The sequence below is a fragment of the Mastomys coucha genome, unplaced genomic scaffold (genome assembly GCF_008632895.1).
Source record: "Mastomys coucha isolate ucsf_1 unplaced genomic scaffold, UCSF_Mcou_1 pScaffold21, whole genome shotgun sequence".
NCBI lineage: Eukaryota > Metazoa > Chordata > Mammalia > Rodentia > Muridae > Mastomys > Mastomys coucha.
Window position 1 is genome coordinate 42,423,545 of NW_022196904.1, and position 18,922 is coordinate 42,442,466.

The following is an 18,922-nucleotide window of genomic DNA, read 5'->3' on the forward strand; positions in this document are numbered from 1 at the left end:
AGAGAGAGAGAGAGAGAGAGAGAGAGAGTCCTAGAAATAATTTCTTTTCTTTTGTGACTTTTTGACCATGGCTACTGACAAACCACAACCTTCCCGAACAACCAACAACTATCCACCCTGCCTCTCATGGCTCTTGAATTTATGTACCCTCTGAAAATTTTCCAGAATTCCAAAAGTCACACAATTACAGAAAGTATCTGCAGCTGGCCAAATCATGCTTCTTTTAGAGCTCGAGGCAAAACATAGTCAGCTACTGTGGACAGTCTGAAGTAGCCCCACACCCCTACACGTGGGATTAAAACAAAAGACATTTTCTTATAATATTTCTGTGTTTAAAAAAATTCCCGAATTCTCAAAAATGTCCCTATAGACTTACCAAAGTGATTCATGATTAAATTTGCCAGAACCTCAAGGTAAAGGTACCTATTAATCATAATGGCAGGTGGAAGAAGTTTTACTCATCAATGCTTTGTCTCAATCCTACAGTAATTATTATTTGAACGCCTGTATTTAATCTTAATCTTTCTTTAAGTAAAAGACCTCTTGCTGTTCGAAAGCAAAAGCTGTAATGAGGTTCTGGCCTGTGGTGGCATTAGAATTATTATATTTTTTAAGGATTGTTTGTCTTTGTAATGTTGAATATTTCCAGCTAAAGTCTCTCTTTCTCTATCTGTCTCTGTCTGTGTCTGTCTGTCTGTCTGTCTGTCTGTTTCTCTCTCTCTCTCTCTCTCTCTCTCTGTGTGTGTGTGTGTGTGTGTGTGTGTGTGTGTCTGTCTGTCTGTCTGTCCACAAGGACTGCTTATAATTTTAAATCATTCAGTAAAACTGAACATATCTTCAAATAAAGCCTGTGTCTTAGAGACTGTTCCTATTTTGGATTTCCATAGTTTTGTCAATTATGCTATAGGTCGAAAGCAGTCAGTGGCCTGAAATAGGTATGTTTTGTAGGGTACCTTATATACAGCCATAGAGGGTCCTAGAACCTCCCCAAAACACAGCAATATATACTCACTCTGCCTAGCTCTTGGAAAGCCGTCACCAAGGTTAGCCTGGCATGTCAGCTAATGTAGTGTTGGACTGGCACTATGCCCTAACAGGTCACCCTGGTACAACCAGCAAACACAAAAGGCTGGGCCTGCATCACCAACTAACACAGAGAGTCAGACTGGCCCTTTCCACTGACATAGAACACCTGCATCACCCTCTTCATTTGTTTTTCCTGCAGGAAAGAAGACGAGAGTTTGAACAGAATCTCAGAAAAACAGGTCTTGACTTGGAAATAGAAGACAAATTGGTAAGTGTCATTGATACATTGTGCAAAGATCTTATTTTAAGTAGGCTTTTCTCCTCTTTGTGTATTTGGCTGGCTGGATGCTGGCTTTGGAGCATGGCATTAGTCTCTTGGCTGACAAAATGTGCCTGGAGACAAGAAGACCTGCGCTTTCCCAGGTCAGTAGTCAGTGAGGTGAAGCACCAGCAAAACATCTTTCTAATGAGGAGGGACTTGGGGAATGGGAGAATGCCAAGTCTGGAAAGTGCTTGCCATACAAGCATGACTATCCAAGCCTCACCCACAAACCATATGTAACCTGGATGTAGTAATATACACTTATGATCCTAACAATGGGGAACAAATGGGTCCCTGGGACATGCTGTCCATCAAGCCAACCCTAATTGGTGAGTTATAGATACCAGCAAAAGACCCTGTTTCAAAAGAAACAAAGAACAAGGTGGTTGGATTCTATGGAACTGCACCAAGATTGCCACCCAGAGCCACACACTACATATGCAACATCAGATGCATATACACATGTGTGGGCATGCGTGCATGCACACACACACATGCACGTGCACACATGCAGTGCACATGCACACACACCCACACACACGCACACGTGCACACACACACGCACGTGCACACACACAGTGCACACGCATGCACACACACGCACACCACATACTTCCTACTCAGGGTACAGAAGGAGAAGCTTTTTCATTGCATAGCTGCCTTACTTTGAAGCTGCCTGTCAAATTGTACACTGAACAACTAGCTGGCTATTGGCTAACTATGACCTGGCTATTTTTGCAGGATAGCCCACTATTTAGCCCATGATATTCTTTTCAGAAGTAGGTTACATTCTCTTATTCTTTAACCCCATTCACGTTGATTTACTGTTATTCTGTAATTATCTTTAAATGTATGGCTAAAGCTCTACTTAGTATCACCTTCTATCTGTGACTAATAACCTCTAGCTTTCATTTTTATCTTCTAATTCTTCTCATCAGTTTTTACTGAACCAATAAATATGAGCAACACAATGCAATCTGTAAAAATTTTCTTATGTAGTGGACTTCATGTCATCTCTATGCAGTAACTAAGGAGACTGGGAAATAGATAGCAGTATGCATACATTATAATACATAACATAATATATAGTAATAACCTCATTTAATTATCTAAACAAAATCCCCAGCCCAAGCTCACTTAAAGTTAGTATAGTGTCTAGAATTATATATATATATATATATATATATATATATATATATATGATTCCATCTGTGATTCAAATCTAGTAGACAGTCACACAGAAGTATATTTTAGATGACCTTAGTATATTCATGATAGTACCGCCATAGACCTGAAGACAAAATTATTCCTCAATCTCTATGTGTATTTGTGACTCTCTCTCCCTGTAACATGCATATACATGTGTATTTGTGACTCTCTCTCCCTGTGACATGCATATACATGTGTATTTGTGACTCTCTCTCCCTGTGACATGCACATATACACATGCATATAATGTATTGTAATATATGTGTATATATACATATATATGTCTATTTCTACATTAGTACATGTCTTACTTTCCTTTATTTTGCTGTGATAAGACACCATAGACAAAACAACTTATGAAGAGAACATTCTTTGGGGCCTATGATTTCAGATGGTTAGAATATATGGTGGAGAAGCAAGGCATGCAGGCAGAAATGTAAGATCACATTTTGAACAACATGCAGAAGGTAGAGAGAGAGACACTGGTCCTAGAGTGGGCTTTTGAAACTTCAAAGCTCTCTCCCCAGCAACACATCTCCTCCAAAAGGCCACAACTCTTAATCCTTCCAAAATAGTTCAACTAAGGACCAAGCATTCAAACATATGAGCCTTAGAGGCCAATTTCCTCCAAACCACCACAGTATACATATATAAACATCTTTGAGTTATCACATTTCCTGAAGACTTTGCTTAAATTTTATTTGCACTTTTGAAATTTTATGAGATTTGCCTTCTTTAATCATTAGTATTCTTTCACTCTGTCTCTTTTTATGCAGAACTCTGAAGATGGGAAAACCTATTTTGTGAAGATTCATGCTCCGTGGGAAGTCCTGGTCACTTATGCTGAAGTGCTGGGAATCAAGATGCCTATTAAATTGAGTGACATCCCACGGCCAAAGTACCCACCCCTATCTTACATGCTTGGGCCTGTGAAGCTTCCGTCGTATGTGAAGTACCCTAACCCTGAGTATTTCACTGCGCAGTTCAGCAGACACCGTCAGGAACTCTTTCTCATTGAAGATGAGGCCACCTTCTTTCCATCCTCAACAAGGAACAGAATTGTAAGCAGTGAAGGCCATGGGCACCCCTCTCTTTGTATGGTGGGGATGATTCTGGCTTTTTGTGTTTTTACATGCTCAATGCTAAGCATTCAGGGTCTTGCTAGGTATAATTATTTAATAGCACCTTGTTGGTCTGAAAGCCTGTTAGGGTCACCTTTAACTTGTGAAGCTCCCTACTTCTTTGCTTAAGAACAGCTTGTTGATCTTAAAAACAGTAGTGCCAGAGGCATTATTTAATCTCAGAACAGTGTGTCACTGACAACTCAAAGACTTGAGTTTTATGTCACCATTGTAAATTGATTTCATGATTTTAAAACTGGGTTTTCTAAAGTTTACAATCAGAGGATATTCACTTTAATTCAGTTTGAATATTTTATTTTCCTTAAATGTAGATCAACTTCAAGGAACCTCAGACATTGTCTTCCCTATTAAAATTATCTTTGGCATTGTTAGTCTATTTCTTCTCCATCTAGGATTTGTAAATTGTTGATTGAAAACTCCACAAGCTCTTGTTTCCTTGTGTTAGGTTGGAGAAAACATATATTTCTTATGTTACCCTGAGAATTCGGGTAATTAATCTATAGAAAGCTTTGAACAGTTCTTAACACACAGCGAATGTTCAGTCACAGTTAGCTGTCATTATCATTAGTCATCTGACTTCAGAAGAAAATAGAATCTGGTCTCATTTTGATCTTGCACTTTGAATCCTTCCTGTGTTTGTTTTTACTAATTTCACCATCTAGTTTCCAACCACTAGAGACATGTTGTCCACACATTATCCATCTATTTGTAAGTAGAAGAGATGATTCATCCCACTTCCTAGTTCTTAAATCAATAGATTTTAAACTAAATACACAGAGATAGCAAATAAAATGTAGCTTCTAGAATTTTGTCACAAAAATACAAAAAAAAAATTTGCCTTCTCACCAGAATTAAATGATAAATACCAATATATCAGACCAACACCTTTCAGGGAATAGGAGATCCCACCACTATATTAGAAGGCCTGTTGTCAAGCTGCTGTTTCCTAAATAACAAAACTTCTCCGGAAACAGAGATTTTGCTACTGTAATGTTATGACAAAGGGCTGAGGATGCTGCTCATTGGCAGAGTGCCAGCCTATCACATAAATAGCCCTGGATTTGGCTTTCAGCCTATGTTCCAAAAAGCAATGGCCCCTAAGAAAGACTAGGAGGCTGGTCAGCATGGGGAAGTTGCTGCCATTCCTTCATCTCATCCTTTGCTTCTCTGTCACATTGTAAACCTTGCTAGTGTGTTTTCTAAGGTATAAAAGCACCATGCTCACTGTTTGGAAGACTGACGTAGAAAGAGTCTCTTCCTTACAGTCCCATCCAGAACATTTTAGTCTGTGTATGGATTTGATGATGAAAATATCAGAGCCTCTTACTAGGATAGGCTGTCATACTTTGAAGCATCTTCCCAAACACCACCCACTCCAAACCTCACAGCATGACCTTATATATTCAAACATGTGATACATGTATATAATGTCCAATCTAGAATTTCTGCATGACATATATGTATACACACAACACTATAGTAGAAATAGGACAGAGTTTTTGACATGAATGAAACTAGATTTAGCCAATTGAATGGGTGGAAAAACTTATACCCATCATCCTGAGCTTTAAAATGAATGTTTCATTAATGAATCTGCATTGAGAGAGAAACAGATAAAAACTTTTGTTTCACTTTGATCATAAGGCTTGCTACGAGGGCAGAGCTGGTTCTCAGAGCACACTCAAAGGAAGGGCACCAGCTTTCTGTTCATCTATGGTAGACACATTCCACTGCTGTCCTACAGGTGTGACAGTTGGCTGTGATTCACAGGCACCATGTTTCCTGAATATTTTGGAGCACTGGCTATAGAAAGGCTCTATAGAAAACATTTTTTCCAAATGTAGATACCTCCTTTATATCTCTATGTATCTTTAATGTGACTGTTAGAATCTCTTGCAGACATCACAAATAGACTTGTATAAGATAGTGAATTTGCTAGCCCTAGTGGTTCACACTTGAGATTCTTGCCCTTCAAGGCTTCAGCAGGAAGAAAGTTTATTATGAGTTCGAGATCAACCTGAACTACACAGGGAGTTTCAGGCAAGCCTGAGCAATCAAGTTAAGGCCCTATCTCAAAAAATAAATAGAAAAATAAATAAATAAAACCTCAAAACAATAATCATACTAAAAAAGATGGAGAAGTAGAGAATGCTAGATATATTTTGACCCTTAACTAGCATTTCCCCCATCTCTCTGGCATTCCCTAGGAACCCTCTTCCCTGAGACAAAACACCATGGGAATTGGTTCAGGCATACAACGGTCTCAGTGGCCTCTGTGTAATCAATCAAAGTCCCTCAAATTTGAATCAAAAGCCAGAAGTGTGAAAGCTTAATAAGAAAGGTATGTAGAACACTGAGGGTGGCCAAAAACCTGGCCACTTTTACCAGTCACTCAAATTCTTGATGCCAGGAAATTGATTCTTACAGAAAATTGGAAGTGTATTGCAATTGACATGCATACAATAAACCATCCTTTCAGCCTCATTGCTGAACATTTTGTGGTCTGGATAGAAGGTCAAACTTTTAAGCCAACATTCCCTTACATCAAAGCCCAATACAGAGTTAGGCCCTGCCCTCAATCTAGTTAGTAATCCAGAGCAGAGTGAAGAAGCTTCGGCAGAGAAGCTTGAAGTCTGTGAAGATGGAGTCTTGAGGTTTAAGGGAAGAAGATGTCTCCTGTACACCCATACAGGAGAAGAAGCAGCTGTTCATGTAGGAGCTGTAGCTTGACGTCCAGAAGATGTGGGTAAGGGGACAGATAAAGGCGGTTATGCACTTAGCAGATTCTCAGTGTAGATGGAGCAGCTTAATGTCAGAAGATGTCCTCTAAGACTTCGTTGTAGGAGTAGAGAGGCTGTCTCCAGAGGACCAATGGACTGTTTTTGTAGTGACTCAGGCAGTTGCTGAGTTTAAACTGAATTCCACACTCCCATGCCATTCTGAACATACCAGTGCACTCCATTACTATACTAGAGCATCTGTCTCTGTGCCCTATAAACAGAACAACAAAGGCTGGGTGATGGCACATGTGACTCAGACTGTATGTTTTAGCCCATGGATGAAATCCACTTCTCAGGAAAATAATTTCTATTTTTACCACTCAATAACAAGACAGACATAGACCCGGAGCTCAGATGAAGAAGCATATGATGGGACATTTTTGTTTTCATGCTGCTATCAGGACCTCCGCTCTTCAGCCACTTTCAGGTTCTTTTATTCAGCAAATGTATTTTATATGGCTATAGCTGAGAAAGTTAGTGATCGCTCTGGTGAATTGAAATCTTCTGGAGATGATTCATAATCCTAGATGTCATTAAAATATTCACAACTCATTGAAGGAGATCAAACATTAAAATTACAAAGAGCTAGCAAGAAGTTGATTCCAATATGAATGGATAACTTGGAGGGCACAGGACTTCACCAGGGAAAGTAACTGCGGTTGTAGCATAAATAGCAGGTGGGCAGAATTAGAAGTGAAGCCTGAAGATAGGTCTGAATAGCTTTGGGGGCCAAACATGACCACCAGGAGTTTTAGGGAACATGCCCCAGGGTGAGCTCTAGGAGTCCCAACAGACTGAGCTCACAAACAGTCCCAGTGTGTTAAAAACTGAGTATGAGACAGAGGCTTGCACTGTTTTCCTCTCCATGCTGAGGATTTCCACGTAGAGTTAACTTCTGTGCATGGTAAAGGAAAGAAATCTAGTCTTTCTCAAACCTATTATCCACCAAATTGTGACAATTATGGGCAACAGCCAAATTTCTGCTTCACAGAGAAGCTGTGCTCATAACTAGAGTATTTGTGTCAACTTAGAACAATAAAATTTCTCCAAAGTGTGTGTGCTTACATACACATAATACACATGCACACGCACCTACACATACACATAACACATAACACATACAGAGCAATACATCTGTAGTACACATACCATAGTAAACCATGGGCATATTCGGAGATTAAAATAAAGATGAGAATGAAAATCAAGGTAAGTATACTTTTGAAACAACAGTCACTATTTACTACAATTTTTAAAGAAATTGGCATCAGTCTGAAGCAGATACTATTGTGGAACTACTTTCTGTGTAAGGATGTAATGGCCTGTCTGACAGTATTTAGTGATAGCACCTATCAGGCAGTCAAACCATAATTGCGTATGGACTCTTGTTGTTCTGACAGGTTTTTCTATTTCTGTGTCAATGCTCAGAGTTGAGCTTCACAAGTTCAGTAATTTGCTAAATGCTCCCCCACTGTGTTCCCGTACTTCTCCTGGGCTATGCTCTCTGTAGATAAGATTCTTCATCAGCTGACCTAAGATACCTGGTCTTATACACCACACCTTGACTCTTTATCACCATCTTAAGTGATAGCCACAGTACTACCCAGCACTTGAGCAGCTCAGCTCAGTTTATCAATTGCCAGCTTCTGATACTTACCAGAGATCTGGCCAAAAATATTGAACACACCAGAGTCCAACAGTTACTGAGGCTAACTTGGATTTTTGTTTAGACTTCTGTTCCTCTCAAAGGAGAAGAAATTTATAAGTGCACATTTTATTAAAGAATGTCCTCAGAAAAGAAACGTATGGTAATGAATGTCTTATGGCATCAGAAAAAGTTCTGTTCTTTTGGACCTGTGTGCTCATGCTCATGAGTCTCACTTTGTTGTGACTTTATAGGAATAGGTCAGTATGCTCCTTACACATTCCTGGTTTGCCTAACAAAGGATTAGCAGAGCTATTTCACCCATCAGAACAGAGCCCTCAGTGGTTAACTCTACCCACCTGATTGTGTTTTTCTGCCCCTCACAGGAATCAGACCATAGACTACCCTGATTTCCAGTGAACAGAAGCAAAGGTGGCACCCCCTCATTACACAGAAACTCTCTGGGCATTCGTTTCCTCTCCCTAAAAGAGAACAACCCTAAACTGCCTTTTACAGTGGGTGCAGATCTGTCTAGGTTCCCTTCTCATTGTACTGGCTCTTTGCCCTTCACAATAATCTTTCTGAATAAAGTCATTCTTAGGCAAGTCCAGATTTGACAATGTTTTGTATAACTTGCTACCACCACAATGCATATCCCAATATGTGTTAGATTAGATTTTTCACTTTGTTAATGCCTGAGACAGAATGCTTACCTTGGTGACTATTTCCTAAGATAATAATGCAAATAGTACGAAACAGTTTTTATCCTTGATTCATAATGATCAAGTTATGTTAACAAGACTACCTATTAAATGCCCTTAAGATGAATGACCAGAGTGGATGATGACAATCCAATATCACCCAATGATGACAATAGACCATATCCACCATAGCCAATGAGACTTCGAGAGATGAAATACGAGAGAAGAATACTGGGCAGTATATCTAACACGGTGACAGGAGGGACAAATTCAGCGAGCTGGAAAAGTAGACATCTGACAAGCTGCTGGAAGGCAAATCAGAATAGACTGATTAAAAAATTGCAATCACAGGAAATACAAGTAGAAGTGGATAGAGGTGACCCGGAAGCATTAGAAGATATGTAAGCCACTTAAGTTAGTAAATTTAACAAGTTAATGTGACACAAAGGGCATAAATATTGCCAGAGTGATTGGCTGAAGAAATATAGATAACAGCCTGGCCATGTATCAATTTGGTCCCCTATTTCTCTAAATGAACTGTTAACAATGGTACTTGAAATTCTGGTTCTAGTAAAGAGTCATGACACACAGGATTCTCAACAAAATCTGAGACAAAAGAAGAAAGTTAAATGATAAGTCACCCACCTGTGGCCTCCAGCAAGGAAATGGAGTAATGTCAGAATCTACGAATGAAAAACCTGCTAATTCTGTATGACTCTTCAACCTGTATCTTCTCACAATCCAATAATACAAGCATTCTCCAGTTGTCAGAACCTATATCCATTCAGAATAGATACTGTTCTCTTTTGGTTTTCAAAATGTGGAAAAGCATGAAATCCCACAAGGTGCTGAGGTCTCTTTATGCTTAGCTTAGCTTAGTTTAGTGTACTGAGTCCCTGCACTCTTAACCTCACAGAGCTAATGCACTGAGGCCCTTGCCTACGTACCTTGCAGGTTTACTATATTCTGTCACGATGCCCTTTTGGAGTAGAAGAGGGGAAGAAAAAGATTGGGATTGAAAGACTGCTGAACTCAAAAACTTACTTAGCTGCCTACCCGCTCCATGATGTGAGTATCAGAGACCTTATAATGCAGAGCCCATTTCCTCTCTCACAGTCAGAGATTGCCTCCCTGGGGGATAGAATAATTAACCAGTTTCTTTCCATTTTCTTATGAATTACTTAATTCTCCTTTGTAAGGGGAAACTTTCCAGATTCCCTGTTTCCAGCCTGAGAATTGCACCAGTAAGGCTAACTAAGGTGCAGTCAAGGACTCTTGTTGACATTTCAAATGGAGTCTTTTTAACAGTCATTCGTATTTGCACATACTATTTTCTTTAGGGTCCATTTTGAAAATAGTAGTTATTTTTGAAAAACTGGGTGACATATTACTCAGAAATTTCCATCATGTCTTTTCTTTTAGATTGTGAATTTTTTAAAGAGTAAATGCACTCATTTATCCACCAAATGGAGAACTGGGTTCAATCACGTGGAAAGCATTTTGTGGGGTATTACTTTCACACAACAATGAATCCAAGCTCAGAGGTCATGTTTTCCCTAGAAACGAGGCAGGTGAATCTGTGTACTGAGTGCTGAGGATATCCTTTATTAGAAGCATTTTCACCAACAACCAAAATTCCAAAGACATTTTCTTTGGGATCCATAACTCACTGCATAAAAATATGGAGCACTATGTGTTTCCCAACGAAGTGACTGTTCATATGTTGAGTCCAGTTAGCCAAACCTGAAAATAGCTTGGAAACCTGGGGCTTTCCAGAGAAATATTTGCATTTCAGAGGTTAAGTGCATTCAGTGTCCCTGAGGCTTAGTGATAGAAATATGTACTTGGACATGTCTATTCTCTGCATTAAGAGCATCTTTTGGATCTCATTGCTGTGTTTCAATAGTACTTTGTCCTAGCTGTAAAAGATGTAAATGATGTGTTTCCTGCAAGAAATGCATCCCTTGGTGCAGAGGAGAAAGGAGTATTTCCATTGGAACAAATGGGAAACCTTTTTCTCTCTTTTGAGTGCTGATGGCTTGACAGTTACACTGCTGAAGTGATATTTTGTCTATTTTTTCTTTGATTGAAAATAGATTTTTATATACTATATTCTGATTATGGTTTCCCTTCCCCAAAGTCCTTTGAGATCTGTCCAACCTCTTCTCCCATCTGAATCCCAACCCTTTCCATCTCTAGAATTAGAAGTGACTTTTAAAAGCCCATAGACAAAATTCACATGACTGAAACTGCAATGAACCAAGCAATACTGTGAAATATGACTTTAAGATGGTTCTACGAGGATGACTGTAACCTGTTTCCTGTAGGTTACAGTACCAAATTCATATAAGAACTTCCCCCTTTCAACTGGCATGTGACCCTTTAATGGAAGGGTAGAGAAGCTGCCTACCCTCCTCTAATACCTCTATTCCAAGATGTCCATAGTCTTCATTTGTGGATGAAGAACCTTGTAAGGATTACAGATTCAAGATACTCATAAGTGGGCTGATAACATAGAAGGATCTGGTTATGTTAGTACACATTTTGCTAGGCATTCTTTGCCGATCTTTCATTACCAAGGTGATTTTTCTCTTTTTTACACTTTATAGAAGTGATATTTTGAAGACTCTGGGGATTTTTGTTCTTTTATTTACCTGTAGGACACTGATTCTCTTAAACCCAGTTTGCCCTGTTATAAGTCAAACTCCTACCCTGGTTCCAGGTTATTTCATCTGTGCATCTAGCCTTTCAGTACAGCCTTATTCGTTGGGAATGAGTGGCACCAGGTTGTCTCTAGAGGCAGCTGGATTTGACCATCTTTGATATCTGTTTTGAATGAAAGTTTTTAAGTGGTGAAATTTCTTTTGTGCGTTTTTTAGAGTGATATTTTGTGCCATCACCAAATGATACCCTTATGTTTTATTTCTCAAACAACAGTCATGTTGCCTAGAGAACATCAAAAAGCTTGAATTAGTATGACATAGGATGTCACACCTTATCATATTTTTCACTTGTATTAAACTTGGAGCTGAGTACTCACTCCACACTGCCTCAGCAGTTTTCATGTACACATAATTTTTAATAGGTTAAATAGTTACTTGTGTAAGAGGCACTTTGTTTCCTAGACCAACTTAATAAATCACCCTGACTGTGGTTTTAATAACTGTAGTAAATGATTTTACGTGAGTGGAAAATGAATCAGTAAATGATGATTGAGCTTTGCCCATTGACCACCTGTCCAGAGAGCTCTCCCCGTCCCCGCTGAATCAATGGTGACTCTTTCTTTTTCCTCTTACCCTTTCCTTGACTGTGAGCAGGGCCAGTATTGGAAGCCATCAAAAACTACTCGCATCAATGAAAGGTACATCCTTTGCAAGAACTGGGCTCGATTTTCCTATTTTTACAAGGAGCAACCTTTTCACTTGATTCGGTAAGTTCTTTCAGCACTGTGACCCTTAAAAGCCAATCATATGGTCTTTGTTCACAGGTCTACAGCAGGCTATTTTGTTCACTGTCCTTGTTACTCATTATGTTTCACACCTTCTCTCTTCACTTTTATTTGTTCATTTGGAAGTAGATAGTTGATGCCATGATCTACGAGAAGAATGTTGCAGCATAGCCATTAAGTGTCAAGACCTAGCACTTAGATAGGCTGGAACACTTAGTCATGGCACAAAAATGCTGTGTGGGTCATCTTGAACATGGAAATGATGCTTTCCTTTCCTTGGAAAATTCAATGTGATCGCTTTACGTTTTAGTGTAAGTACCTATATTAATTTTGTTTTAGTTCCAGAGCAGAAGAATTTAGAGTACAAGAAAAACTGACCTGGGAATGTTGGTGTGTTGATCTCAAGAGATCTGTGAAGTTCTTGCTTCTATAATTTCAATTAAAGAACACCCATGCAATCAATGTACAGTAAATAATAGACTCAAAGGGTATATGTGGATATTTTAAAATTGTTCTTATAACATTTTTGTGCATTTGAAATTGTTTTCAAATGAGTATTATAATAAAAAAGCACTCATAAATAGACGCATGTATAGCAGTGAATTGATTTTCAACTGAGGAGCCCATGTGGAGAAAGGCATGTGAGTGAGTAAATGAAGCTGGCACAAGAGGATAATCATGTGCAAGATGTGTATCTGGATCCTTTCTGGTGCAAAAATATAAATTTAGATAGATAAGAGGAATAGATATAAGAGTAGAATTCTCAGATTAGACACAACACACACAATAAGGAGTGAATTTTATTAAAGACATAGTACACTACAACAAAAACTATGTGTAATAAACATCAATGAAAGATTTTCATCTAGAATATAGCAGGGACTCATATGGTAATGGAGAAATTGACAAAAGTGTATACCAGGTACCTTACCAAAGAGTTAGGCTTATAGATGACAGCACACATGAAGAACCTATTCATAGTTATCCACATGGAAATAGAAACACAATGTCACTGAAGTGGTACCACACTTCTACTAGCCAATGTAAAACCATAGGCCACATAAGAAGCCACCTTAGAGCCAGGTAGACAGCCGTTTCAAATCTCAGACACCATTGGTGGGAATGTATGGCCCAGTATAATGTGAGTTTCTTATGAAGTCCAATGCATTCTTTTTGAATTATCCATCAGTTCTACCCACAAGTATTTAACCAGAAAAAAAAATGAACCATTTGTCCATAGAAACATCATTTGAATATTAAAAGCAACCTAGCTGGTAATATAAAGACAGAGAACAATTAACATCTAAGAACTGGTATTGTATAAATAGATCACATATTCATATAGAAACTTTGTGAGATCCTGTGTCAAAGCAACATCAGAAACTGTGTTCAGCAGTTAAGAGCACCTGTTGCTTTTTCTGAGGACACTACTTTGGTTTTGAGGACACAAGTTCAGTTTCTAGCACACACTACTGAGTGGGTATAGGAAATAATCACCTGCAACTTCAGCTGAGGATGTCCTATGCCTTCTTCTGGCCTCCATGAGCATTGCACTCTTGTGCACATATACACAGACACATCAACACACATAATTAGAAACTGGGCTAATAAAAGTCTCAGAAAACAACAAAAATGAAGCCATGAATATGGAAGGAAACTGGGTTGGGGGTAAAATTGAGATGAAGATTAGAGAGGATGATGATGATAATAACCAGAATGCACGTATACACGTATGAAATTCTCAAAGAACAACAACAACAAACAGATAAAAACCAAGATGAGGGCCATTGTGCAACCTAGTATAGAAGTTGCACATACAAGAAAGTTTAGTTGTTAGCCTGTACTTTTAAGTTTATTCATGAAGTCCAAAGTTTAGTAAAATTACTTTTTATGTGTAATTATTTAAATAGGTTTGGCCCCCATAGATTTATGCGTTTGAATGCATTAATGGAGGGAGTGGCATTGTTAGGAGGAGTGGACTTATTGAAGGAGGTATAGCCTTGTTGGGGGAAGTTTGTCACTATGTAGGTAGGCTTTGAGGTCTCCTATACTCAGGTTCCACGCAGTGTAGAAGAAAGCCCCATCCTGGCTGCTGTAAAATATCGTTTTCTCCTAGCTGCCTTCAGATCAAGATGTAGAACTCCCCAATACATATACAGCAGAGGACTGCTGGATCTGGGTTCAGGCAGAGAAGAAGCACCTAACCCTCAAGAGACTAGAGGCTCCAGGGAGTTTAGTGGTATGGTGGTGGGGGGGAGGGCATCGACCTGAGACAGGGGATGGGGAGGAGGTATGGGATGGGGAACAGTCAGAGGGTGGAACAGGAGGGAGATAAAATCTGGAGTGTAAAAAAAAAAAGATTACATAAAAAAAGGATATAGAACCCTCAATTCTTCCAGTACCATGTCTGCATTCATACTGCCATGCTTCCCCAGTAAAAATAATAGAATAAACCACTGAAACGGTAGGGCAGCACCTATTAAATATTTGTATTTATAAGAATTTGCTTGGTCCTGGTATCTCTTCAACAGCAATAAAACCTTAAGACAGAGTTGGGTATTTCTGTGATAGGCCTGACCATGTTTTTGTGTGTAGGAATGCGGATTCGGCAACTTTAGATTTGGAAAGAAGTCGAATGCTTTAAGTGGGGCTTAAGGAGCTGTCCTAATAGAAATATGGAAGCCATTGCTGCTGAGGGAAACTTGAGCTCTGGGAGCCTAGCTCAGAGGGTTTCAGAGGAGAAGAGGTTTATTACATTGTATAGAGATTGTTCTTGTGATATTTTGAAGAACATGGCTACTTTTTACTCTTGTCTGACCAATCTGCCCTAAGGATAAATTGAAGAGATTTAGATTAATTGCATTGAGGGTGGAACTATCAAAACAACCTAGCATAGACTCTGTCCTGTGGTCTACTCTTTTAAAAAGGAGAATGAGAAAGAAAAAAAATACAAAATGTATGCTTCAAAGATTAAAGGGGTACTAGGAAGTAGAATGGAGCTACATTCTGTGTTAAGGAGATAAACAATTAAGGGAATGGTAATCTTGAGCAAGATCTCACCTAGTTAACCTTATTGTTTATGTATTTGCAGTTGAACAAGGAATAACTATGCCATATTTGGTGTTATTATAACCTGGTTATTGTTTTCATTTGGACATAAGGAGATATATTTGTGTGTCAAATTAATAAGGAGTGAATTGTCATTATTCTCATTTGTCAACTTGACTACATTTGGAATGAACTACAATCCAGAAATGGAGGGCACCATGTGATTGAGATCTTGATGCATTGTTGTCATGCTTGTAATGATCTTGTGGAAAAAGAATTAAAGAAAAGCTTAGGTCCACGTATGGTGGTACACAACTTTAATCCCCGGAAACAGGCAAGCAGATCTCTGAGTTCAAGGCCATCCTGATACAGAACAAGTTCTAGATAAAGAAAAGCTTAGGTCCAGGTGTGATAGTACACATTTAATTCAAGCACTCAGGAGAGAGAGGCATGATAATCTAGAATAAGAATAAGATGTAATAGACAAGAAGGGCATGTTCTAGCCCCCACAAACAGGAAACCTTGACAGCTTTAGTCACATTGCTCTGGCTTTAGAGTCAAGAATAAAAAGGGTTACTGGGGCAATTGATGGAGAGTAGCTGTAGCCATGGTGACTGAGAAGCAACAGCATCATTGAAGTGAGATCTGGGAAGTGTTTTCTGAGAGCACAAAGAAGCAGTGTTTGGGGGATAGCCAAGGTATATCTGGTTGCAGCTGGACTTGGTAAGGTGTAAGAGTTTTGAAGGCATGAAGGGGTCATGGAGAGCAGCTGAGGCTTGGCACTGTGAGAGGCCAGGAAAGACCATTGCTGAAGATAGCAGTTGAAGGAAGCTAGGACTGAACAAGTCATGAAAAGTAATTGAGGCTTGGCACCAGGAAGAGAACCTATGACAGGCTACTGCTAAAAGTAGAACCTAGTTGCAGCAGAAGACTCCAGCATATTGGAGGTGCCAGTACCATAGGATGACCACCAAGAACAGCAGCAGCCATGGAGTGGAGTCAACCAGAGCTTAGAGTGCTACAGAGGGCAGTGCTGGAGAAGTGACCCAAATCCTTTGAAGGAGCCCAGAAGTTCATGTGTGGATCCTAGACATTGGAACAAGAAACTCGGAAGTTGAAGTTGCCTTGGAAACCACAAGATGTTAGAAATATCAGAGCAGTGGGATACCTGCCAAGAAAAACTGCTAACAGGGAGTGGAACCAGGCAAAGAGAAGGAAGTTTGTTACAGTCAACAAAGATGAAAGGGGTTAGAAACCACACATTAAGATGCAGAGTTTGAAGTTTTACCGGCTGGTTTTGGTATTGCTCTGGTCTAGTTTTTCCTCACCATGACATTTTGGAATAGTATGTAAATTCCATGATTTTGGAAGTATGTGATCTGTCTTTTCAATTTTGATTTTCTTGGGGTCTACACTTAAGAGATTGCATGAATCTGAAGAGACTTTAAACTTTAGAGTTTTAAACATTGTTGAGACTGTGGTAAGAGTATGGGACCTTTTGAAATTTGAGTACATATATTTTACATTATATTATAGTGACAAGCCTATGGGGGCTAGGGAGTGGAATGTGGTGGTTTGAGTAGGTTTGGCCACCATAGAATCATAGGTTTGAATGCTTTAGCCATAGGGACTGGCACTATTAGAAGGTGTGGCCTTATTGGAGGAGGCATGACCTTGTTGGAAGAAGTGTGTTTATCATATGGGTGGGTTTTGAGGTCTCCTATGCTCAGGCACTGTCCAGTGTGGAAGAGAGCCTCCTCCTAGCTGCCTTTGAAATATAGTCTCCCCCGACTATCATCAGAAAATGATCTTCTCTTGACTGCCTTCAGATCTTGATGTAGAATTCTCAGTTCCCCCAGCACTATGTTTGCCTACATGCTGCTAGGCTTCTCACCATGATGATAATTGAATAAACCTCTGGAACTATAAGCCAGCATGGGCCATGTGGCCCTCGGTTTTTTCCTAGCTCTGATTTTGACTCTCTATCACAGGAATTATTATGGAGAAAAAATCGGTATCTATTTTGTATTTCTCGGGTATTACACAGAAATGCTATTATTTGCGGCTCTGGTTGGCTTAGCCTGCTTCATCTACGGCTTGTTATCGATGGAAAATAACCGAACTAGGTGAGCACAAAAGACTGGCACTCATAGAGACTGCCTTTGTGTCAGCTTATGCACCCTCCTTATTTTCCCCATTTCCCTCAAAATGTATCCTGTGGCAGCAGGTAGTATTCTCCTTGTCAGGGACTTTATGTTTTTTTATTGTTTTGGTTTTAACTACATTTATTCTTTTCTTGCTTGAAAACTTCATACATGGTTTGATGAAATCCACCCCTATCTCATCAGTTCCTCCTCGGTATTTTGACATTTTCCTTCCTGATTTCCTTCGTTCATTTTGAAACCCATGAGTTCATTTGGTGTTGAATGCATGTAGGACCATGTACTGAAGCAAGTGGCCTCTCAGGGGCCACATCCCCAAAGAAAACTGACTCTCCATTCCCCAGTCCCAGCCACCAGTTGTCAATAGCTTTTCTGCTAGAAGTAGTATCTCATGATCCCTCATCCCCCATCCAGTCTGGGATGTTATCTATCTGCCTTGATCCTGCTCAGGTCTTCTACATCAGACTGTTTTTAAAAAGTGTACTCTAAGGACTCCATTTCCTGGAATGCATTTTAAGCCACTATAGAAACATTTGCTTCATTCCCATGTTTGTTGTGAGTGAAAGCTGTTAAGAAGTTTGAGTAGAGTTGATTAGATTTTTCCCTTTAAACTGCATTGCGCTTTTTCTGACTTCCCTGGGTAGCTCTGAAATCTGTGACCCTAACATCGGAGGTCAGATGATCATGTGCCCACTTTGTGATGAAGTGTGTGATTACTGGAGACTGAACACCACATGTTTGCATTCAAAGGTAAGTGTGCAATGTGGGAGGGTATAAAGACTGGAACAACCTTTCTGTTGGGGACATGTTGCATATTAAGTGTTTTTGTTTTTTATGGTGGTGTTGCTTTTACAGTTCTCCCATCTGTTTGATAATGAGTCAACTGTGTTCTTTGCGATCTTCATGGGGATCTGGGGTGAGTACAAGATCTCCTCCAAAAGAGTTCTCTTTGTATTATAACCTTTCATAAATTTATCACATCGTGTCTAATATGTTGTATAACTTGGTCAATTGTTGGTTTTCTTTTTACCACTAGAAACAACGTTGGAATAAACTTTGCTTTTTTTCCAGCAAGATCTCATAAAGTGCAGGCTGGCCTTGAATTCCCTGTGTGACCTTGAACTTCTGATCCTCCTGCCTCTGCCTTCTAAATTCTAGGATTATTGGTTGTCTACCACCACAACAAGATTATGTGGATCTAGGAATAGAACCCAGGGACATTAGGCCAGCACTCTATACATTGAGCTATGTCCACAGCTCCTGAAACAAATATCTTTTTATATTTATACAACAATCTTCTAAGAATAATTCTTAGCATGTGAATTTGCAGAGAATATATATATATATGTACATATATATATATGGTTTTTATGTGCATATTTTTCATCTCAACTGTTTTTAATATTCACTAGCCATTGGACTTCCTTTGCCACTGGAAGCAT

At 39.3% G+C, this 18,922-nt stretch overlaps 1 protein-coding gene across 4 annotated transcripts in view; it reads left to right on the top strand.

The window, feature by feature from the left end:
• Positions 1–18,922, top strand: part of Ano5 (anoctamin 5) — a 70,078-nt gene that overhangs the window by 26,894 nt on the left and 24,262 nt on the right. For all 4 annotated transcript variants that reach the window (XM_031386791.1, XM_031386793.1, XM_031386792.1 and 1 more), the window contains 7 exons: positions 1,226–1,294; positions 3,334–3,618; positions 9,777–9,890; positions 12,140–12,252; positions 17,310–17,444; positions 18,125–18,230; positions 18,336–18,396. In XM_031386791.1, coding sequence (XP_031242651.1) covers positions 1,226–1,294; positions 3,334–3,618; positions 9,777–9,890; positions 12,140–12,252; positions 17,310–17,444; positions 18,125–18,230; positions 18,336–18,396 — 883 coding nt within the window. The remainder of the gene's footprint in view (positions 1–1,225; positions 1,295–3,333; positions 3,619–9,776; positions 9,891–12,139; positions 12,253–17,309; positions 17,445–18,124; positions 18,231–18,335; positions 18,397–18,922) is intronic.